General features: G+C 41.8%; 1 protein-coding gene across 1 annotated transcript in view; it reads right to left on the bottom strand.

The window, feature by feature from the left end:
- LOC138968396 (chondroitin sulfate synthase 1-like) overlaps positions 1 to 24,432 on the bottom strand; it is a 26,147-nt gene extending 1,715 nt beyond the window's left edge. Inside the window, exons 1-3 of the mRNA XM_070340980.1 lie at positions 23,925 to 24,432; positions 11,517 to 11,988; positions 7,659 to 9,184 (exon numbers count right to left, since the gene is read on the bottom strand). Of these exons, the coding sequence (XP_070197081.1) occupies positions 7,659 to 9,184; positions 11,517 to 11,988; positions 23,925 to 24,286 (2,360 nt within the window). The 5' untranslated portion in view covers positions 24,287 to 24,432. The remainder of the gene's footprint in view (positions 1 to 7,658; positions 9,185 to 11,516; positions 11,989 to 23,924) is intronic.

Below are 24,432 nucleotides of genomic sequence, written 5' to 3' on the forward strand. Positions count from 1 at the left end.
CACGTTCCTCGATAAGCACCTGAAATGTAAATGTAAAACTTGTATCAGGGCCATAAACACTCGCACGTTCCTCGATAAGCACCTGAAATGTAAATGTAAAACTTGTATCAGGGCCATAAACACTCGCACGTTCCTCGATAAGCACCTGAAATGTAAATGTAAAACTTGTATCAGGGCCATAAACACTCGCACGTTCCTCGATAAGCACCTGAAATGTAAATGTAAAACTTGTATCAGGGCCATAAACACTCGCACGTTCCTCGATAAGCACCTGAAATGTAAATGTAAAACTTGTACCAGGGCCATAAACACTCGCACGTTCCTCGATAAGCACCTGAAATGTAAATGTAAAACTTGTACCAGGGCCATAAACACTCGCACGTTCCTCGATAAGCACCTGAAATGTAAATGTAAAACTTGTATCAGGGCCATAAACACTCGCACGTTCCTCGATAAACACCTGAAATGTAAATGTAAAACTTGTATCAGGGCCATAAACACTCGCACGTTCCTCGATAAACACCTGAAATGTAAATGTAAAACTTGTATCAAGCGCCATAAACACTCGCACGTTCCTCGATAAACACCTGAAATGTAAATGTAAAACTTGTATCAGGGCCATAAACACTCGCACGTTCCTCGATAAACACCTGAAATGTAAATGTAAAACTTGTATCAGGGCCATAAACACTCGCACGTTCCTCGATAAGCACCTGAAATGTAAATGTAAAACTTGTATCAAGCGCCATAAACACTCGCATGTTCCTCGATAAGCACCTGAAATGTAAATGTAAAACTTGTATCAGGGCCGATGTGCACGAGAAAGTTACCAACCGGGTGGGAGCGAGCCGCGGAGTTGGATTAGGCCAAAAAAAAAAATTGTCTGTTTACGGTAACATAGGCCCAAAAAATAGGGTCGGTAGGTCGGGATTGTTTTTTTGTTTTGTTTTTTTTCTTCCAAAAAACCATATTTTTACGTTATTTTGCAAAAAAACCAAGATTTTTTTTTTTTTTCCCCAAATGCCAAAAAAAAGTATAGGGTCGCGCGAAAAAACTAGGGTCGGTCGGGTTACCGTAAACAGACCTATTTTTTTTTTTGGCCTTAGTTGACATTGAGATTCGTTTGTTCTCTCCTGTTTGGGATGCACCTCAGCCTAGACCCCATCGGGCGCTCAAAACACTCCAATGTTCTTCGAAGAAACAGCTTAAAGGTACTGAACTTGTCAAATCCAGGTGCACGGAGCCCCTGGGGCTTTTAGTCATACCTCAGGCAGCTATCCGTTAGAAGAACTACCAAGTTTCATTGACTTGCACCCAAAGAGTCAAGAACTGCGATTTTTTTACGAATTAATTTCGTACTCGGACCCGGCTGGTCTTGACCTATTTTTGGATCTAAATTTAGATCAGGTAGATCACCACATCATGCACAAAAAGACACGTCATTAGCAAACTATGTCAGACGTCATCATGAGTTTATGTAAAACAAAATGGAGGCCGGAATCACTCAGTTGAATCGAACTCCGACCAAACACCACGTAATAACTAGGTTAATTTATGCACTCGCGTGAACAAGAAACTGTCGAGCTTCACAGATGTCGTCGTTGGGTAGTTTTGGGTTTGTTTTACTACCATAGGAGGATTTTTGAACTGTAAATGCACTCAGCTGCAACAAAAACGCAAAACGTAGGCTGTGAGCTGCACTGTGCATATCGTGAAACTTTGTTATACCTGTATCTGGCGCTCGAATAATCCTCGATAAACACATGAAACGTCAAGGTGAAACTTTGTCAACGAAAGTATTTAAAAAGTTTAAAGGTGCTTCTGTTTCCGTTTAAAGCGATGTGAGGCACTAACATCACCAAAATTAAACTTGGAGAATACATGGAATAACTTAGTTTTCTGGGTAGTTATTGAAATGACTTATGAAAAGAAATTAAAAATATGTGAATACTACAGGACATAGACTGCCGTTGCTATGGAAACTGGCTTAAACAGCTTCATATTGGATTTTTAGGAACATAATACATCAGAAATGCTTAATATTTTGCACAAATATACACATGACTTTTATCTACAATCATATAGAACGATTTTTTTTAAAAGACTACAGTTGAATTTATATACATTTTTGAAATAAGGATTAATGAATATGCGGTTAGAAATTCATTAATCCTTTTTTCAAAAATTAATATAAATTCAACTGTAGTCTTTAAAAAAAATCGTTCTAAATCATTGTAGATAAAAGTCATGTGTATCTTTGTGCCAAATATCATGCATTTCTGATGTATGATGTCGCTGTAAAACAGTGTCCTAGAAATCCAATATGGCGCCTGTTTCCATAGCAACGGCGATCTGTGTCCACTAACATATACACATTTTCCATTCTTTGTTATAAGTCACCATAACTACCCAGAAAACTAGGTTATTCCATGTATTCTCCAACTTTAATTTTAGTGCCACACATCGCCTTAAAATATGTTCGATGTTAGGCTATAATTATACAAAGATTGAATGAAGAAAATCTGTCCTTTTTAGGACAATGCGAAAAGAGAGCAGAATGCGTCAGTCTCTCCTGCCAGTACAATAACCTCTCCACAACAAGCCCTATGTAGTGCCTCCATCGCGGCGACAGGCGTAAACTGGGTACCGCAAGGCCCCAGGCTAGACTACAAGGACTCGGAGGAGGTTGACCCCTAGACGTGCGGCATGCGGGCCTACCGGTGTGTGGAAACGCCCAGGTGCCCACGAACCAACCTCCAGCTATGGGTCAAATAGCCGGGCAGGATAGGCTCGTCAACCCTGGCAGGCAGCTATCCTAAGAGAAGACCACTCTGAATTCAAAACGAGGGTAGAGGAGGCTCATTATCCATGGAAGGAAACTCGTCTAGGAGAAGGAAAACTCCGAAATGAAACCCACGCAGTCCCTCGAAGACGGAACGGCACTGGCCTTTTTTAGGCGGGGAGCAGACCGGGTGCCTACGCTACCCTCGACAAATGGTTGTGTCATCAACGAATGAAGAAAAGAGAAACAAACAGACAGACACAGACTTACGCACGCACACACTCACTCCAACTAGCTCTCTCCATCTCTCTCTCATAGACAATTCCACTTTAAATATTACAAACATGCAAGCCTCTTTAGATTTCGCTTTCGTCACAAAAAGAAACTGTTTGAAATATACGTCGTGGTATTTGTGTAAAGCATTCACGCATAGAGAAGTATGTAGTAACCTCTTAGCTTAGTGCAGTTTGATATATTCATAACACTTGTATTATTCTTCTATGTACTTAGTGCAATGGCAATTGATGTTACCCTTTTCTTCACACCCCTTCACAATGGGCTATGGCCTACATGAATAAACTATTTGCTACTCCGAAACCTTGTTCCACGCTCGATATAACATGGCAATTATTGTAAAGGTCCTTGTTCACATTTGTATACATAAATAGACATTTGACCATTAAAATGTTGAGTCTATTCTCTACAAATATCAAAAATACCCCCCCCCCCCCCCCCCCCCCTTCGATCAAGAAGGACGAAGCAAGGGTAGCCGTTTGAAAAATTCATTGTAGTATTAATTTCAGCATAGTAGAACTTCCTTATTTGGGAAATGCCGAAGGCAAAACTCCTCTCGAATACCGTGCATTTCGTTCGTTTAAAACAAATCGTGGACAGCGCTCCAATACCCAGTGTCAAACTGTTACTGTGATTGTGTGGGCGTGGCCGGCTGTCAGCATAGTGACAAGAATTTGATTGGTCGATATTTTAGGCAAAGCACATGTTCTCAGCAAACAGAAAACAAAATATTGGAAGTGTCAGAGACATTACCCCAAAAATAAAACCTTTTGTCACACTTTTTTTCTATAACTTTTTTCCCCATGGTTCTTTCATCATCTGACATATCTTTTTATCGAAATCTAACCATAAGATTATTGAAAAAAAGCAAAAATGTAGACGACAACCTTTAAATGTAACAGATGTGCTCATTGGTGTGCGCGGTAAGGATGGCTTAACACATGACATGTATAAGTATTTAACTCATTTCGTTCTAATTGAAAAAATGTGAATTAGCAAATTTAGATATGGGACACCGCTTGAAATATTGTTTATTTTTCATAGGGATTTTATACTCAGGGGTCTATTATAAAATAAGAGCAAGTCCATTTTGAGTGTTTGCCTGACATTTTGATCAGAAGTCTTATGAGTTACAAAATAGTATTGCTATAAGGATATAATAAGGTTGTATGACAAACCCACATTGTATTTTTATATATATATATCCGCATTTATAATAAAAAGAAGAAAAATCTGCGACTCTGGGATTTTATCAAGGTATTGCCGGGTGTTTGAGATACTGATCGTTGTCCACGTTGTGACCATTTTGTAAAAGAACAGAACACTGTTAAACCAGGGCTCCCCATAGAGCGCGTCCCTGCGTCCTATACGCACTAGAAGCCGAAATCACGTACTAGAAATGTATTGAGGGGGTCCCGGGACGCACTAAACCTATAAAGAGCGGGTCCCTGGACGCACTAAATGTCTGCTATCGTGGGTACTTTTTACATTTAGTCAAGTTTTGACTAAATGTTTTAACATAGAGGGAGGAATCGAGACGAGGGTCGTGGTGTATGTGTGTGTGTGTGTGTGTGTGTGTGTGTGTGTGGTGTGTGTGTGTGTGTGTGTGTGTGTGTGTGTGTGTGTGTGTGTGTAACTACTGGACCGATCCTTATGACATTTTTCATGAGAGTTCCTGGGTATGATATCCCCAGAATTTTTTTTCAGTTTTTCGATAAATGTCTTTGATGACGTCATATCCGGCATTTTATAAAAGTTGAGGCGGCACTGTCACACCCTCAATTTTCAATCAAATTGATTGAAATTTTGGCCAAGCAATCTTCGACGAAGGCCGGACTTTGGTATTGCGTTTCAACTTCGAGGCTTAACAAATAATTAATGACTTTGGTCATTAAAAATCTGAAAATTGTAATTAAAATTATTTTGTTATAAAACGATCTAAAATTACGTTTATCGTATTCTTCATCATTTTCTCATTCCAAAAAACATATAAATATGTTATATTCGGATTAAATACAAGCTCTGAAAATTAAAAATATAAAAATTATGATTACAATTAAATTTCCGAAATCGATTTAAAAACAATTTCATCTTATTCCTTGTCCGTTCCTGATTCCAAAAACATATAGATATGATATGTTTGTATTAAAAACACGTTCAGGGAGTTAAAAAGAATAGAGATATAGAAAAGCGTGCTATCCTCCTCAGCGCAACCGCTACCGCGCTTTTCTGGATTGTTAATTTTACTGCCTTTGCCACGAGCGGTGGACAGACGATGCTACGCGTGTACGGTCTTGCGGAAAAAATGCAATGCGTTCAGTTTCATTCTGTGAGTTCGACTGAGCTTGACTAAATGTTGTATTTTCGCCTTACGCGACTTGTTTCAGACTGTAGTGGTAGTGCAAGCACAAATGCCAATTTCACGCCGGAACGATATGGAAACGTGTGTGTGTGTTTCATTAAAAAATATATTTAGTGAATAGTTGAAGTGTTCTCTTTGAATATTCTGATGAAAAAAGACACTACATATAACACTATTCGCGATAACAATGCGTTTTATGAACAAAGGGGGTTTGGGGACCATGGACCCTCTAAAACTCCGCGTAGGGTGTCCATGGACCCTCTAAACATTAAAAGTGGGGGTCCCGGTGTAAAAGGAAAAGTTGTCCGCTGGAAAAAAGAGTCCTTCGGACTTTCGTTCCTGGGAACGGGAGCCCTACAGGCTCCTGTTCCCAGGAACGATAGTCCCCACCGGGACGCATTTTCCTAGACTTTCAGCGTACACATTTTCCCAGGACAGAAAGTCCTAGCCTATATTTAGGGGTCGGACTTTGAGTCCTGGGGGACATCTTTTCCTGTCACACATACCTAGGTGTAGGTGTCCTGGTTGTCCGCACTCGGCCGCGTTTGGTATAAGTAGACTTTAAAATCGTGGGCTGTCATCGCTTCCTCGTTGGCGCACTTGCTATGGTGTTGGTTGCGGAGTTTGGAGGTCGTGGTTTCGACTGGTCTGTTTTTCTGTGTCATTTGCTTCTCAGTTTCCTTGTGTTAAGGTTCATTATCTTTCCAGGAACAAATATTGCAATAAACGACTGGGTCTACCCGATCGAAACGCTTTCTATTATTTTATTTTTTATTTTTTTTAAAGTTGTTTTGGTTGCAGACACGGTTGTGTGTGCAAATGTGTATTCTATTTATTCGTAAGCACAATACTAGAATCAGTCGAACAATCAGTCAATCTTTACACCCCTCCCCCCCCCTTCCCCTTGTTGCTTTTGTTGAAATGTTGCAGAATTGTCTAAAGTCGTGCGGTTTCCAGGTGCTGTCCTAAGCATTTTCAACACGAAATACAGGGGTATCTAAGAGAGAAGGAGGCATGTCAGCAATAAGAACGTTCTATCACTTTCCAAACGGGTACAGCCTAATACTCGTGCAATTGTCACCACCTGGCATTGTTAGCAATGGTATATATTTTGGGGAGTCACAAAATTGCTGTCACACACGTACACAAGAAAGATGGTGCGGGGACAGAACTTGCGATTCTCAGACGTGGAAAACTACCTTCTAAATCAGAAATACCCTACCCTTGCCACCCTGAACATCAAACGGTCAATTAGGAGAGCAGCACAAAGGAACTACACGGTATGTATTCTATTTTTCTCGTGACGTGTAATGCATTTAAATGGCGCAACTGCGCCTGATTTGTTTCGGTCGTTTTGTAGCTTTGTCAGTTACACTTAATGTGATGTTTGTGTGTGTGTGTGTGTGTGTGTGTGTGTGTGTGTGTGTGTGTGTGTGTGTGTGTGTCTGTGTCTGTCTGTGTCTGTGTCTGTGTGTCTGTGTGTGTGTGTGTGTCTAATTCTACTGAACATGATTTCAGGAAATGCTCCAGATAGGCCAAAAGGTGATGAAAAAAACCAACGTCAGAGGTGACCGCAAGGGTGGCAAGGAGTTGGACCCCTGGCTTGGTCCCTACACGATCTTCGCCAAGGAACAGAAAGGCTATTATTACCTGCAAACATCAGGTGGAAAAAAACTCGTACGGGCGGTTACAGCGTCTCAATTAAAAATTGTCCACGAATAAATGTGCTGAAAACAATACCAGAATATGTATATCGCTTTGATATACATATGTGTGTGTGCGCGCGCGCGCGCGCGTGTGTGTGCGTGTGTGTGTGTGTGTGTGTGTGTGTGTGTGTGTGTGTGTGTGTGTGTGTGTGTGTGTGTGTGTGTGTGTGTGTGTAATAAGCATAGACACAATACGAAAACTTGCCACAATTTCGGAGAACAAAGCGGACTCTCAGTCCGGAAAATAAGTCCTAAAAGCGGACTCTCTGTCCGGAAAATGTGTCCTATCTCAACGCTCCTGTGTGGACTTTCCAGCCTGGGAAATAGGACACCTTTTCCTAGGAAATAGAGTCCAGGGACTTATATTCCTAGGACACAAAGTCCAGGGACACATTTTCCTAGGAATAGAAGTCCGCCGGACTTTCAAACAAGCGGACACTTCATCCTTTCACACCTGAACCCACTAGGACGGGCGTCCGTGGGGAGCCCTGGCTAAACCCAACCGGTGACTGACCTTTCGTAGAAATTCACATCCTCTTTACCCCAACCGTAGATTGTGGAATCGAAGCCACCAGCCCTTTCGAAATCCTCAACGGTGATAGCCAGCATACCGTAACTGAAATATCGCCAGAAACCCGAATCTCGCGAGTAGTCAAACAGTCCCACACTGCAGTTCGGTCGGCCATAGCACACAGTTTCAGGGGCGTACTTGGAAAACATGACGGGGAAGTAGGCTGTGCCAGGGCTGACGTTGAGAGCCACACGGCGCAGAAACTCGCTCGTGACGATCAAATCCACGTCAACGATGATCAAGATGGCGTCCTTGTCGAAGCCTTTAGCGATAGAGTTGAGCGCGTTGGAGCGGGAATAGCGCGCGGTGTTGAAAGTCACTGTGATGTTCAGCGGCGCTTCTTGCCTGCTTTCATTAAGCGTGAGTCTGTACTCCCCGGATTGGTCGGGGTACAAAGCCACCCGGAGGTTTACGCCACCCGGGTAGTGGGAGGCAGCCGTGGTCAGGTGGTCAAGAAAACGGAGGTAGGTCTCGTGACGGCCGCATAGAGCAAGCAACACCGACAGCCTTGGCCACGGGGGCGAAGGAACAGACCGAAAGTTCGTTCCAACCCTGAAATCATCCCCAACTTCTTCTTCTTCTTCCGGTCGTTGGCCGTCGGTCTCTTTGAAGACTGAATCTTCGGGATGTTTTTTAACCTTCTCCTCAGAACGTTTTTGCAGGTATGTCTTTTGTTCAATTTCGCGCCATTGCAAGTCTTGAAATTTAGACGAGAGTAAGAAAGACTGAGAGCCCTCGCTTCGAGAGACGGACACCAGATGATGAACACCGTGAAGTAAGGTTAGTTCGCTTTGGTATTGCGCCCGCAGTTTCTGCGGCTTGAGAACGGTGGATTCATACCTCTTCGTAAAGGCCGATAATTCTTCAATGGCCGCTTTCATCAGATTCGTCCTCAAATGGTGCGCCCGCGGCTTAGTCAGAAAATGTTTCTGTTTAATTATGGCGTACGACCACACGGCATTGTCTTCTCTGATAACTTCCTGCACCATAGATTCCTTGTCAGCTTCATCCACCAAGGACTCCCCTTCCTTGACAGTAGCGGCAACAACGACAACATCAGCATCTCGATCTTTCTGTCCACTGCCGGGAAATATCATCGAGTTTTGGTGGGCTTGGCTTTGTTTCTTGAAGGCGAGCTTCTTTTCGACGAAGTCTTCAACATCTGTACGCCTGTTGTAGGGAAACGTGTTGGCAGGATCTCCCTCCGCCTGTGAATTTGCCGTGTGTTCTTCTCTTTCGCTGGACGTCTCCACGTCTCTGGTGAGTTCTCTAGCCTCGCGTGTCTCCTGGGCGAGCTGGTGTTCGTTCTTGAGGAGCTGCTGCAGCCTGTGGGTCTGAAAGACGACGTGCAGCCCGTGCATGACCCGCGGGTCTTTGACAGGGTGCATGGTGAGGGCGGCGAACACTTTCTTGCTGACCGGGTCGGCGTAGCTGTCCTTCCTGTAGTCTTGGTAGAACAGCTTCTGCATCTGTGTGGGGGGAAAAATAGGCTGTATATGGGCAGAATTAAGCATCTTATTATTTTTTTTTTTTTTAAATTTTTGAGTCACTTGAGAAAAAGTGACTCTATGTAATCGGTCAGTGTTAGTCTGTCCGGCCGGCCGTCCGGCCGGCCGTCCGGCCGGCCGTCCGTAGACACCACCTTAACGTTGGACTTTTCTCGGAAACTATCAAAGCGATCGGGCTCATATTTTGTTTAGTCGTGACCTCCAATGACCTCTACACTTTAACGATGGTTTCGTTGACCTTTGACCTTTTTCAAGGTCACAGGTCAGCGTCAAAGGAAAAATTAGACATTTTATATCTTTGACAAAGTTCATCGGATGTGATTGAAACTTTGTAGGATTATTCTTTACATCAAAGTATTTACATCTGTAGCCTTTTACGAACGTTATCAGAAAAACAAGGGAGATAACTAGCCTTTTCTGTTCGGCAACACACAACTTAACGTTGGGCTTTTCTCGGAAACTATAAAAGTGACCGGGCTCAAATTTTATGTGAACGTGACTCATTGTGTTGTGAATAGCAATTTCTTCCTGTCCATCTGATGCCTCATATAATATTCAGAACTGCGAAAGTGACTCGATCGAGCGTTTGCTCTTCTTGTTTTTTAATGTTGCCAAGCACATCATTGTTCTGATTTTGCCAAGCACATCATTTTTCTAATGTTTACATTCAGTCAATATTTGACTAAATGTATTCTGGTAAACTTGGACTGTGAGGGACCCGATGGTGTTTGTATGACTGTCTGTGTGTCTGTCTGTCTGTCTGTCTGTGTGTGTCAAAGAATTCCGACAAAACTACTGGACGGATGATTATGAAAATTTGTATTTGAATTCTTCTAGATGATATCCTCAGAAATCGTTCTCATTATTTTGATAACAGTGAATGTGGCGTCAGTTTTGCTCGTTTACAAAAGTTGAGGCAATATTGTCACGGATAAAGTTTCTAAATCAATTTTATTGACATTTTTGTCACACAATCTTTGACTACGGACTACGGGATTGCATTTCAGCTTGGAAGGCTGAAAATATAGTTTACGCACGCATCTTCACAGTTCTATTTTTGTATGAGACGTCATCGCCCATGGCCCATCCCTTACTGCTGCATCCCTCCCCCACCAAACATCACTCCCTCGGCATCCTCCGCCTCTGACTCAACAATTGTGACCCTGCACCACGGAATGAGTCGCATGTCACCGTTGCATGATTTTTTATATTTTTACATTTTCTTCAAGAGTTGTTTATGCTCTATCCAGTGGTGAAAACCGTTTTAGAAACGAGCGAAAACTTTTTGAGTTATAAGCCTGTGACTAAGGTGACCCTCACACTGATACCTGACACCCCCCGGATGTATATACGGCCCAGAGCAGAACCGCACGAGGTGACATCCGACTAATTCCCTTGTGGAGGGTCACAATTACACTATCATCATTTTTGTTCCCATTTTCATTACTTTATTGTCCCATCGATGGGAAATTCGGGTCGCTTCCTCCCAGTGGAAAACTAGCAGCAACAGAGTCGCGCTACCCAGGTGTATGCGTGTTAAGGTGTGTTCGGCCACCTGCACTTATGGCGGAATGACCGAGGTGTTTTACGTGCCACAGAGGCGACACGGGGGTGGGACATGGATACCGTCTTTGAGTCTGCACATAAAGTTGACCCGTGTCCGGCCCGGATTCGACCCCGTGACCCTCGGATCACAAGTCCAGTGCTCTACCAACAGAGCTACCGGTGTAACACGAAAATTTTACTCCACGAAAAATTTACTCCGGAGTAAATATTTCGTACGAAATTCTTACTCAGAGTACACTTTTTGTACGAGAAAAGAACTCCCCAAGGCACGAAAAAAATTACTCCCTCCACGAAATTTTTACTCCCCATTTGTTTTACTTCCAGTAAAAATCTCGTACGCAAAAATGGGATGCGGGCGAAGGGATAATGCCAATAAGTGATCTCGCGCACACGAATATCGCGCTACTCTCCTTCCACCCCTTCCACCACCAAGACTAACAGGGGACAAGGGAGTAAAAAATTCGTACACCTGGCATGGGAAGTTAAATTGCTCGTGTTGGGGTGAAGTAATTTATTCGTTATTTATTCGTCAGGGGAGTAACATTTTTGAACGAAATGTTTACTCGGAACTCACCTGTCTTGGGGAGTAATTTTCTCGGGCAATGGGGGAGTGCTTTTTTCGTAAAGGGAGTAACTTTTTCGTACGAAATGTTTACTCCGGAGTAAAAAATCTCGTGTGAGTAATTTTCTCGTGTTACACCGGGCCCCCGATAGCTCACAGCCCTACCTCTCTGCTCGACGTACAGGACATATTCAGGTGCTGCCACACGCATCTCCCGAGCTCCGTGTCTTCGTGATACGTCACCGCGCTGTTGGCGCACTCCGCAAGGTGGGGTACCAGCCGCCTCAGCGCCAGGGGAGAGAATACCACTCCGGGACCGCCGATACAATACGGCTTGCCAGGACCCAATCCCAGACGACCTCTCTCCGCGGGGATCCCTTTCCCCGGGTGACCGATGTACCACGGCTTCCTGTTGTCCACGGATTTGAGGTACTGGTTCAGCTCGTCGTTGCGGATGTAGACGTCGTCGTCCGTTCGCAGGACCCACTGGAAGTTGTGGGCGAGGTTGACGTGCATGTGCTGGATCATGGCGAAGCATTTGTCCCTTGGAGGGTAGTGTTCGTCGCTGATGCCTTGCAGTTCTACCACGGGGAGGTCGTTGATCAGCCTGATGGGTTCCGTGCGTGCGGGGACAGCGCTGTTGTGTGGGAAGGAAAGACAAAAAAAGTTAAGATGTGTGTGCGTGTGTGTGTGTTTGTGTGTGTGTGTGTGTGTGTGTGTGTGTGTGTGTGTGTGTGTGTGTGGCCTTTTTCTCACACTTCCACTGATTCCACTGATGTGCATTCGTTCATGCGAGTATGTATGTGTGCGTGTGTTGGTGTGTGTGTGTGTGTGTGTGTGTGTGTGTGTGTGTGTGTGTGTGTGTGTGTGTGTGTGTGTGTGTGTGTGTGTGTGTGTGTGTGTGTGTGTGTGTGTGTGTGTGTGGCCTTTTTCTCACACTTCCACTGATTCAAACATTTCTTTTTTTTAGATGTTATAAATGAGTGTTAAATTTGTTTATTCCCCCCTCTGCTTCTTTACCTCTGTAAACTTGTAGAGCTAGTTATTTTTCGATAAACACCCAGCAACCAAACAAATAACGAGCCAGCAACAGCCTGAATCCTCGATAGCGCAATAGGTTGAGAAGCTGTTCTGTGTCGGAACTACTTTTGCGACTAAAAAGTTCCGAACGCTCTAATATACGAAGTATACATCTCTCACACCGTATAACCGGTTGATACGAAGAAACTACCCACGCTCCGGTTCAATCCATTTCAGCTCTCACGCGGCGGCAAAGCGAGGTGAGTTGCTCCACAAATTGCATCATAACTTTCACAAAAAGACATTTTATCGTATTATTGTTGTTTGCAATTTAGCATAAGAAGTATGCGTACCATATTCCAGAATTATTTTATTATTTAAATGCACTTGTAAAAGGGGAGCAGAGAATATTGACACATTTCAAGCGTTCTGCGCCAAAATGTTGACTTTTCATTGTTATTATGGAATATTTAATGCAAGTAAAAGATTATAGTCAACGGGAAAGTCAAGATTAATCAATTCTTGAAACATGAGTGTACTTTTTGGTCTTTGAAAAGTTGCAATTCGATTACATGTCAAGAAATCGCGTAGCAACCCTACAAATTGCCGGTTGATACTCTCACGCTTGCTTTATTTTGAAAGGTTGCGACTCTCACGCATACTCGGTTGCGACTCTCACGCAGTTTTTCAAATGGAAAACGGAGAATATTTCATGTCTTAGCATGTTTACCTGTTTGGATTTGATGCAAAATCTCTTATGTTGTCTCTTAATGTTTAAAACCTCTCTATCTCTCTTTCTATCTATCTCTCTCTCTCTCTCTCTCTCTCTCTCTCTCTCTCTCTCTCTCTCTCTCTCTCTCTCTCTCTCTCGATGATTCTTTTACTTCCCTTTACTTGTTTTGCCTTGCAAGCATTCATCCACAAAGCATTGATTGACTTGCGGATCTGGTCTGTTTCAGAATCAGAGTCGGCAAAGGCAAAGTGATTGTCACTTTAATTGAAACTGACGTGAGTGACACCAGCGTTAGAGAAAGCATGTTGCGTCACTGATATATGTTTTTTACACAGTCACTGGGTCAGAACGGCAGAAATCCAAAAGTGTATGGACAACCTGCAGGACTTTTCAACGTTCGAGAGAACCCAGTCGTACCACGGAAGAAGAAGAAGAAGAGGAAGAAGAAGAAATCAAGAGAGGACGAAGATCTGATCAGAGGCCTGACTAACTTCACTAAGACAAAGAGTAGGAGAGTTTTTAATGAAATCAACGAGCCGAGCCAAAGTATTAGTATTTACTTAATGTATTTCGGGTTTACATATTTACTCCACAGTCCACTTCCAAACATGCCTCTTATACAGTTAGAAATGTAGTTAAATATAGTTTTTGATCATGAACAAGCAGAAATTCAAGTGAATCATGTCAAGAAAATCACCATGATCCTTGTTTTTCCCAATAACAGAGGATCTGCAACAGTGTGGGTTTTCTCGGACATTTACATTATCAAGGGTGTATTAGGGTATGAATGACAGCTCATACTGTCTGTAAAGAGGCGGTACACCCCGAGTTTGCCGAAACTACAATAGGGGAAAAGGGAACATAACAACTCTATGATGGGGAGAGGGGTCATGTATATATGTGTGTGTGGGGGGGGGGGGGGGGAGAGAACAGGAATCAGTGGCAAAATACCGGACAAACAAAGATTGCCTGCATAAACGAGTAAATTGTTGGGTTTTTTGCTCAAATAAAGCAAAAATCATTCGTGAGAGTCTCAACCAGAGAATAAAAACTTTGCGTGAGAGTTTCACCCTACCGAGCGTGAGAGTATCAACCGGCAATTTGTAGGGTTGCTACGCGATTTCTTGACATGTAATCGAATTGCAACTTTTCAAAGACCAAAAAGTACACTCATGTTTCAAGAATTGATTAATCTTGTCTTTCCCGTTGACTATAATCTTTTACTTGCATTAAATATTCCATAATAACAATGAAAAGTCAACATTTTGGCGCAGAACGCTTGAAATGTGTCAATATTCTCTGCTCCCCTTTTACAAGTGCATTTAAATAATAAAATAATTCTGGAATATGGTACGCATACTTCTTATGCTAAAGTGCAAACAACAATAATACGATAAAATGTCTTTTTGTGAAAGTTATGATGCAATTTGTGGAGCAACTCACCTTGCCTTGCCGCCGCGTGAGAGCTGAAATGGATTGAACCGGAGCGTGGGTAGTTTCTTCGTATCAACCGGTTATACGGTGTGTCTCTGGAAAAAAACAATACAAACATACCGCATTTAAATTAACAACTACAGGCTTGAACACATGAATCTCCATGTAAAATGTATGAGTTCCGTTGTTTTCTGAATCTAGATCTGCCGTGCATAAACGTTCAACACAAGCAAATTTCCAAGGCAAGTAACTCTCATACTTTGTCTACCGACAAGAGTAGTTCCCCTTTCAAATTTCTTTTCACTCCGTTTCTTCGACAACAGATTACAATCCGACGGTCAGTTTTCAACAATATTTCATTTTATAAACAGATCACACGCAACCAAATGCACACATCTCATCAATTTAAAGAACATAAAGCGGTTTCATACACTATTTTCCCCAGAAAACTGAACTTCATACAGTTTTTAGCGTTGGAACATGGGTGCAAAAGTTTGTCTGCTAGTCCCATTTAACGAAAGAACATTATCCTAAGCGATGCCAAAACATGAACAGAACACACAATATCTGCCTTTACCGCCACAGCAGAATAACAACATATCTGTTTACTTGATTTTTAGTCCAAAACAGGGAAACTGACAAGAAGTGTTAACAGAATGGAATGATTTGCACGGAACTATACAACCGCGCATTGATCGATCGCCTTGCGCAGGTTGACTGGTTGAGTGAATAAAATTCGATCAAACTTTCGCACAAAAACTCCTCTTTTCTTTGAATAACTGAAAAAAGGAGGAATAAAAAGGTTACACACCTCGTCTCAGTGATTATTAAAAATAATGGTCTCAGTTCGCGGTCACGAAAAAGCTCGCTGAAGCTCGCATTTTTTATGATCCGCTAACTTCGACCATTATTTTTAATAATCACTGAGACTCAGCATGTAACCTCTACTTATTTCTTCTGCTGTACGGCAATAAAAAAAATTAAAACATCTTTTGAAAATGTTGTGTTTTCGTTTGTTGCTGTCGAACGCAACTTGTGATGTCCTTGGCTGCCGTGGCGAAAAAGATCGTCTGCTACAAGCACCAACAACTTCTGTCTCATTCAAGCAAAATATACGTTCTGTGGCAAATTTTTTGTCAGTAAACATCGGAAATAATTGTATAAACAGATGTTTGGCACCTGCATTTTATTTGTTTCGGAACAGCAGTGTTTCTGTGTTAGAATGTTACGTTCAACCGATCGCTGATTGCGGAAAAAACTTGGCCACACTTCAAATTCGGGTCACATGCAAATGAGACTCCTGCATAACCGACAGTTTCTTCCGGTGACGTTGTTCTGCAAATGGCGCGTTCTGGCAAACACGTTGGATGAATTTGATTCATGTCCAGAAATCTAGATGAGTGACGTTCGACTGTCGGATTGTTCGTTTTTGCATTAATTATCCTTATCATAACAAAACGGAATATGACTATCTTGTAAAACAACTCCTGAGCATTCCGAATCTGGTAGTCATTTTTTTTCTGCGAAGCGGCCTTGGGCAGGTACGACGATTATAGTCAACCAAGTAAATAGATCTAAAACGCGCGTGACCGAACATTTCAATGGCGTTTTTGAAGCTTGTGAATGTTGTTTTTACAAATCATTTCGGGGACACCCTTCAATCTATATACGTAGGGAAAGGGCTCCTAATATGGACCGGCTCCTAATATGGACCACCTCCTGTTCTGACAAACTAACGGCGCTAGAGCGCTCAAAACAATTTCATTGGCTATATTCACCCTCTCTGGATAACTTGCACATGTCAAAACAGTTGCAGAAACACAAACCTCAAAACAGTTAGGCTTTTTCTCTTTTTTTCACTTTTGGCAGGGTTCACTCTAAATTTGCCGCCTAAAACGGACTCGTTTCTGTCCACAGCCAAAGATGTTATCACACAAAAATTGCTATATATGACAGTTAAGACCGTATTTGTTACAATTTAGCAGTGTTGACCCCGAGTTTCTACTGCAAACACAAAATAATAGCTAGATCTCAAAGTATGTGTGAGTCCCCTAATATGGACCACCTTCAACAAATCGAAGAAAATAAAAGCTAAAGGCTATTTTCATTAAGTTTGCTGGAAATAACCTATAACTAGCCCTCGAGATTTAAAAAAAATATAACAAATAGTCTTTTTTTCGTGGAAGTTGATAATTTCACTTATTTTCACTCTGTTTTTGATATGCTTTTTTAGTTTCCTGGTGTGCTTCAAATAATACTCTCATCAACCCGAAACAGCTAAATCTAAAGCATATTTTAATTAGTCTGACTTGCACACTAAGTTGTATCATGTTATTTTGAAGTATAGGTTTCTTTTTGCAGTGATTCATGAAGGCCGCTTCGCTGGTCCATATTAGGCGCCCAGGCTCCTAATATGGCCCCTTTGTGAATTTTTCTGTATTTAATTTTTGCTGAATGTCTATCAAAGCTATTCACTCTAATTAGGCCTAACGGTTAACCTGAGAGAGAATGACTACCAAACACAAAATGAAACTTCTTCGCAAGAAAACAAGCTAGTTATCAGCATGAAACAAAAAGTGGTCCATATTAGGAGCCATTCCCCTACAGACAAACAAAATACATGGAACGAAAGCTAAAAGGCTGGATAGACTTTTAGTGGACTGTTAGTTGTTGTTTTGACTTCTACAAATCTAGCAAGAAAGACTCAAACATTGCTTTTTTTCAAGCAAGTGTAGATGACAGAGTATCGAAGGAATGCAGTACCCCATATATCAGAATAAAGAACAGGCCTTGCTCTTTTGAATGATATGTGATTTAGCGCTGTACAAAAGATTTTATACCTGCCCCCGAGATGATTTATCAATAATACCGTCGAAAAGGACACCCTATTTTGGCGTTAAAAAGCGCCAAAATGCGGCAAATGTCAAGCCTTTATCGTATGTTCGAAGCAGTACAGCCATTGACTTACAACCACAAATATGGGAATGTCGCTAAACCTGGAACAGTTAAGGAGAAACAGCCGTACCAGACAAAAAAATTATTATTGCAAAGCGTTTTTTATATTGTCACATACTAGACTCTATCAGTAAACAAACGAACAACATAAGATAAAATAAAAGTCACACAACTCATCAAACTGACCATTATAAAAATTTCTGCATTTGTTCCAGGTTGGACGCATGGGTGTGTAAAGTGGAACACTGTGTTGTCAAACTCGGAACACATGCAAAAACACACTGACTCTCTTTCTAGCTCTGTCTATGTCTCACACACACATATATACACCCACACACTCTCAATCACACGCACACAATTACACATTGCCACACACACAAGATAAATTCATACGTCATAACATTTTGATTTAGCCATCTTATTTAAATGTCTGTTTTTCCACATAACATTGGATTTTTACCAAAGAAACAGTAAATTTGATAACAATTAATGCCTCAAATGTGAAAAAAAATATAAATAAGGGCTAGGTCTAAACAAATCGGATAAAAAAACTGTTTTTGTAAAACATGAAAAAAGAAGCTAAGAAACGATTTTTCACTCAATGTCCTTTTGTTTTCTACTTTCAGTGCAGTCCTCGTGTGATCAATGCCGTGTGTATACTGCTGGCACTGTATAATGTTCAAAGGGGTGTTGGTGCCACACAAGAAGCAGTACCAAGATATTTCGCAGCATAAAAGTCGTGACAGGAACACCAAATGTTCTTGATGCGCAACGCAAACCCATTTCCCCGTTTCTGACAGCCGACAACGCGCAGCCCATTTCTTCGGGTAGCCACCGTCCGGGTCCCAAAATACTGTAAAACAAATCAATCAACCATTCAATAAAAGGTATAGAAGGAAAAAATACAATAAAACTGAAAAGAGAATTGAGTACGTGACTAAAACGGTTCTATGCTAAATGCCCCCCGGACAACTGCCCCCCTCCCCCCCCCCCCGGACAACAGTACTGCCCCCCGGACAACAGTACTGCCCCCTGGACATTTGCCCGCCTAGGACAATTGCCCCCCGTGACAATGAATTGCCCCCCATTCTTGTCTGTATGTTTAGCGAGTTATCAAGTGTTGTATTGTTGTCTAGAGGGTATTCATAGGTAATGGAAGTCTATAATTTGTTTTCTCAACGATATCTATATAATGCTTCCTGGTTTGAATACACACACACACACACACACACACACACACATACACACACACACACGCGCGCGCGCGCGCAAACACACACACACACACACACACACACATATACACACACACTCACACACATATAGACACATACACATAAATACTGTAAACACCCAGACAAAGACAAACTGACAGACATACACACAGACAAACCGACACAGACACTTGTACGCCCACACTTACGCCCGCATTTACACCAGCAAACACACTCACACACACACACACACACACACACACACACACACACACACACACACACACACACACACACACACACACAAACACACACACACACACACTCTTATTGAAGTGAACGGCTTTTGCAAAAACTTGCACGAAGAGTGGTGAGAAAAAAATTGGGGGGCAGGTGTCCGGGGGGCAGTTGTCCTCCCTCGGTGGGGGGGCAGGTGTCCGGGGGGCAATTGTCCTAGTAGGGAAATTATCCGGAGGGGGGGGGGGCAGTTGTCGGGGAACAATTATCCAGGGGGCAATTAGCCTGCCACGGACTAAAAACACCAGTGTTCACTTCATCGTTTGATGAGGGTAAGATGGAACAGAATGCGTCAAAGCTGGAACACTGTTCCATGTTTGCCTCTATATGTGTTCCAGCATAGCCGCATGGCACCTGCATGGATTTCGACTTTAGCTGTAGGATACATGTGACGTTTCCAATCTTTTTTCCCCGTTCATAGTGTAACACATTGATGTAGGTTTGTAATAGCAATCAACATTTTATGTGAACGTACATAGATAAAGAGTAACAAGTCGCGTAAGGCGAAAATACAATATTTAGTCAAGTAGCTGTCGAACTCACAGAATGAAACTGAACGCAACGCTACGCAGCAAGACCGTATACTCGTAGCATCGTCACTCCACCGCCCGTGGCAAAGGCAGTGCACGTGGAATTGACAAGAAGAGCGGGGTAGTAGTTGCGCTAAGAAGGATAGCACGCTTTTCTGTACCTCTCTTCGTTTTAACTTTCTGAGCGTGTTTTTAATCCAAACATATCATATCTATATATTTTTGGAATCAGGAACCGACAAGGAATAGGATGAAAGTGTTCTTGAATTGATTTCGAAAAAAAAATTTTGATAATAATTTTTATATATTTAATTTTCAGAGCTTGTTTTTAATCCGAATATAACATATTTATATGTTTTTGGAATCAGCAAATGATGGAGAATAAGATAAACGTAAATTTGGATCGTTTTATAAATTTTTATTTTTTTTTACAATTTTCAGATTTTTAATGACCAAAGTCATTAATTAATTTTTAAGCCACCAAGCTGAAATGCAATACCAAACCCCGGGCTTCGTCGAAGATTACTTGACCAAAATTTCAACCAATTTGGTTGAAAAATGAGGGCGTGACAGTGCCGCCTCAACTTTCACGAAAAGCCGGATATGACGTCATCAAAGACATTTATCAAAAAAATGAAAAAAACGTTCGGGGATTTCATACCCAGGAACTCTCATGTCAAATTTCATAAAGATCAGTCCAGTAGTTTAGTCTGAATCGCTCTACACACACACACACACAGACACACACACGCACATACACCACGACCCTCGTTTCGATTCCCCCTCGATGTTAAAATATTTAGTCAAAACTTGACTACATATAATAAAACGAATTCTAGACAATAGAAATAAGAAGAAGAAGGGAGAAAAGTTAAACAAGTCGCGTAAGGCGAAAATACAATATTTAGTCAAGTAGCTGTCGAACTCACAGAATGAAACTGAACGCAATGCAACGCAGCAAGACCGTATACTCGTAGTCCACCGCTCACGGCATAGGCAGTGAAATTGACAAGAAGAGCGGGGTAGTGGTTACGCTATGCTGCATAGCACGCTTTTCTGTACCTCTCTTCGTTTTAACTTTCTGAGCGTGTTTTTAATCCAAACATATCATATCTATATTTTTTTGGAATCAGGAACCGACAAGGAATAAGATGAAACTGTTTTTAAATTGATTTGGAAAATTTAATTTTGATAATAATTTTTATATATTTAATTTTCAGAGCTTGTTTTTAATCCGAATATAACATATTTATATGTTTTTGGAATCAGCAAATGATGGAGAATAAGATAAACGTAAATTTGGATCGTTTTATAAATTTTTATTTTTTTTTACAATTTTCAGATTTTTAATGACCAAAGTCATTAATTAATTTTTAATCCACCAAGCTGAAATGCAATACCGAACCCCGGGCTTCGTCGAAGATTACTTGACCAAAATTTCAACCAATTTGGTTGAAAAATGAGGGCGTGACAGTGCCGCCTCAACTTTCACGAAAAGCCGGATATGACGTCATCAAAGACATTTATCAAAAAAATGAAAAAAACGTTCGGGGATTTCATACCCAGGAACTCTCATGTCAAATTTCATAAAGATCGGTCCAGTAGTTTAGTCTGAATCGCTCTACACACACACACACACACGCACAGACAGACAGACAGACAGACACACATACACCATACCCTCGTTTCGATTCCCCCTCGATGTTAAAATATTTAGTCAAAACTTGACTAAATATAAAAAAACGTACCTCTTCTTTGGTTTTGCCGCAGTTGCCATTTTTCTTTTTGCAATAACATCGGGAGGGGTCACTAGACATTTCTGCTAAAAAAAAATTCATGAATTGTTTCCCGTTGACCGCATATTGAGGTGTTCCAAGTTAGCCGACTGTTCCGGGATTGGCGACTTTCCCTTAAATATGTTCCGAAAACCCGCTCCATTGAACGATTTTCAGTGTGCAATAAATGCCACAGATTTTCAGTGTGCAATAAATGCCACAGATTTTCAGTGTGCAATAAATGCCACAGATTTTCAGTGTGCAATAAATGCCACAGATTTTCAGTGTGCAATAAATGCCACAGATTTTCAGTGTGCAATAAATGCCACAGATTGTCAGTGTGCAATAAATGCCACAGATTTTCAGTGTGCAATAAATGCCACAGATTTTCAGTGTGCAATAAATGCCACAGATTTTCAGTGTGCAATAAATGCCACAGATTTTCAGTGTGCAATAAATGCCACAGATTTTCAGTGTGCAATAAATGCCACAGATTTTCAGTGTGCAATAAATGCCACAGATTTTCAGTGTGCAATAAATGCCACAGATTTTCAGTGTGCAATAAATGCCACAGATTTTCAGTGTGCAATAAATGCCACAGATTTTCAGTGTACAATAAATGCCACAGATTTTCAGTGTACAATAAATGCCACAGATTTTCAGTGTACAATAAATGCCACAGATTTTCAGTGTACAATAAATGCCACAGATTTTCAGTGTGCAATAAATGCCACAGATTTTCAGTGTGCAATAAATGCCACAGATTTTCAGTGTGCAATAAATGCCACAGATTTTCAGTGTGCAATAAATGCCACAGATTTTCAGTGTGCAATAAATGCCACAGATTTTCAGTGTGCAATAAATGCCACAGATTTTCAGTGTGCAATAAATGCCACAGATTTTCAGTGTGCAATAAATGCCACAGATTTTCAGTGTGCAATAAATGCCACAGATTTTCAGTGTACAATAAATGCCACAGATTTTCAGTGTGCAATAAATGCCACAGATTTTCAGTGTGCAATAAATGCCACAGATTTTCAGTGTGCAATAAATGCCACAGATTTTCAGTGTGCAATAAATGCCACAGATTTTCAGTGTGCAATAAATGCCACAGATTTTCAGTGTGCAATAAATGCCACAGATTTTCAGTGTACAATAAATGCCACAGATTTTCAGTGTGCAATAAATGCCACAGATTTTCAGTGTGCAATAAATGCCACAGATTTGCTCCGTTTCTTTGCGGTGACTCAAAAGCAAAACCAACTTGATCTGCGATGATATTGTGACGTCAGTCTTTTTTTCACATTGCCATGGAGTTGCAAATAAAACATCTGACGTCTTTACTTGGGAATTTGGCAAGATGTGTTCTTGGCAATTTGTAATCTCAGATGGCACAAGATAGCACCATTTTGCTTCTTCAGACACATTTTTCGTTGGGGGTGGGGGTGGCAAGCCCCCTTACCCCCTATCAGTCTCGGGCATGCTTCGCGACCTCGATTTACACTCCAATTCTAAGTACACCCCCCTTTCAAACTTACTCCACCAACTGCCCTACTGGGCCCCCAAATGATTGTTCTCTTCATTTTTTTTGGTCAGTCAAAACATTGGGGTGGGGTTTGGGCGGGAATAAATGTGGAGTAAGCAATGAGGAAACACCTTATTTTTGGTGGAGGGTATTGTAACTGTATATTTAACCTAGCTGTGTTCCAATTTAATTATGATCTGATTTTGTTTGTTTGTTTGTTTGTTTGTTTGCTTAACGCCCAGCCGACCACGAAGGGCCATATCAGGGCGGTGCTGCTTTGACATATAACGTGCGCCACACACAAGACAGAAGTCGCAGCACAGGCTTCATGTCTCACCCAGTCACATTATTCTGACACCGGACCAACCAGTCCTAGCACTAACCCCATAATGCCAGACGCCAGGCGGAGCAGCCACTAGATTGCCAATTTTAAAGTCTTAGGTATGACCCGGCCGGGGTTCGAACCGACGACCTCCCGATCACGGGGCGGACGCCTTACCACTAGGCCAACCGTGCCGGTCTATTATAATCTGATGAAAGGTTCTGGTGTTATAACGTTTTTACCACTTAATTAGTGATAATTGTATGTGTACGCCCTCGACAAACCTCGATAGTTTTCTGCATGCACATTGATAATTAACGTATCATGATATAGTGATACTTTCCATTCATTTATCTATGCAAACAAATGTTTTATTTATTATTTCTAAAGCTAAAAATGTCAGTTAGGATCACGTTCAAATTCACAGTATTATCCGCAAAGTTGCTTTGACTGATAGGTATAAATTCTGATTTCTGAGAAATGGTGTACAAACTTATCATTCTACGACCTGATTCACAAACAAGAAACACTACTGTTTGCAACATCAAATAATCTATTTTACTAAGTATGTCCCACTTTTTACCACCACCTTTTGGCACAGGCTCATGTGTGTGTGTGTGTGTGTGTGTGTGTGTGTGTGTGTGTGTGTGTGTGTGTGTGTGAGTGTGTGTTTGTGTGTGTGTGTGTGTGTCCTCGCAAGTGTGCGTGTGTGTGTGTGTGTATGTATGCGTGCGTGTGGATAAGAGAGCGATTTCTGTTGATTCTTACCTGAAATTAAACATTCGTTCTTCCTCAACGTCGATGCTTGGCGTTGAGGCGTTCCCCTCCTGTCCAACGTAGAAGACCAGAAGACCGGAAACGCCCTTTCCCCACGTGGCATAAATGGCAGACGCCCGCGTTGCTAGGTTACGGTGCGTTGTCATGACACCAACCAATAGAGAGGGTTCTAGATTTGGCCTCGCACCCAGGGGTAGTCCCCATGTGTCTATCGCTCGTTTCTGCTTCAGACACGAATGGTACGGAACAGCTAGGTAGCCCGTTAGCTTGTGATGCATAACGATCCAGCCGATGACGTAACCGATCAGAAATAACATCGTGTTGTAGGTCAAATGTTTCACTCTCAGTCTCATGTTCTCGATGTGCTACCCTCGGCTTCTCCGTAGTAGTCGAATAGAAGTATATCCAACACCTTGATTTTCTGTAGTTTCCAAAATAAGATGCAGTGAGCACACGCGACCTCAAAAAAGGCTATTTCACAAATATGTCTTCACATAGC

The sequence above is a fragment of the Littorina saxatilis genome, linkage group LG6 (genome assembly GCF_037325665.1).
Source record: "Littorina saxatilis isolate snail1 linkage group LG6, US_GU_Lsax_2.0, whole genome shotgun sequence".
NCBI lineage: Eukaryota > Metazoa > Mollusca > Gastropoda > Littorinimorpha > Littorinidae > Littorina > Littorina saxatilis.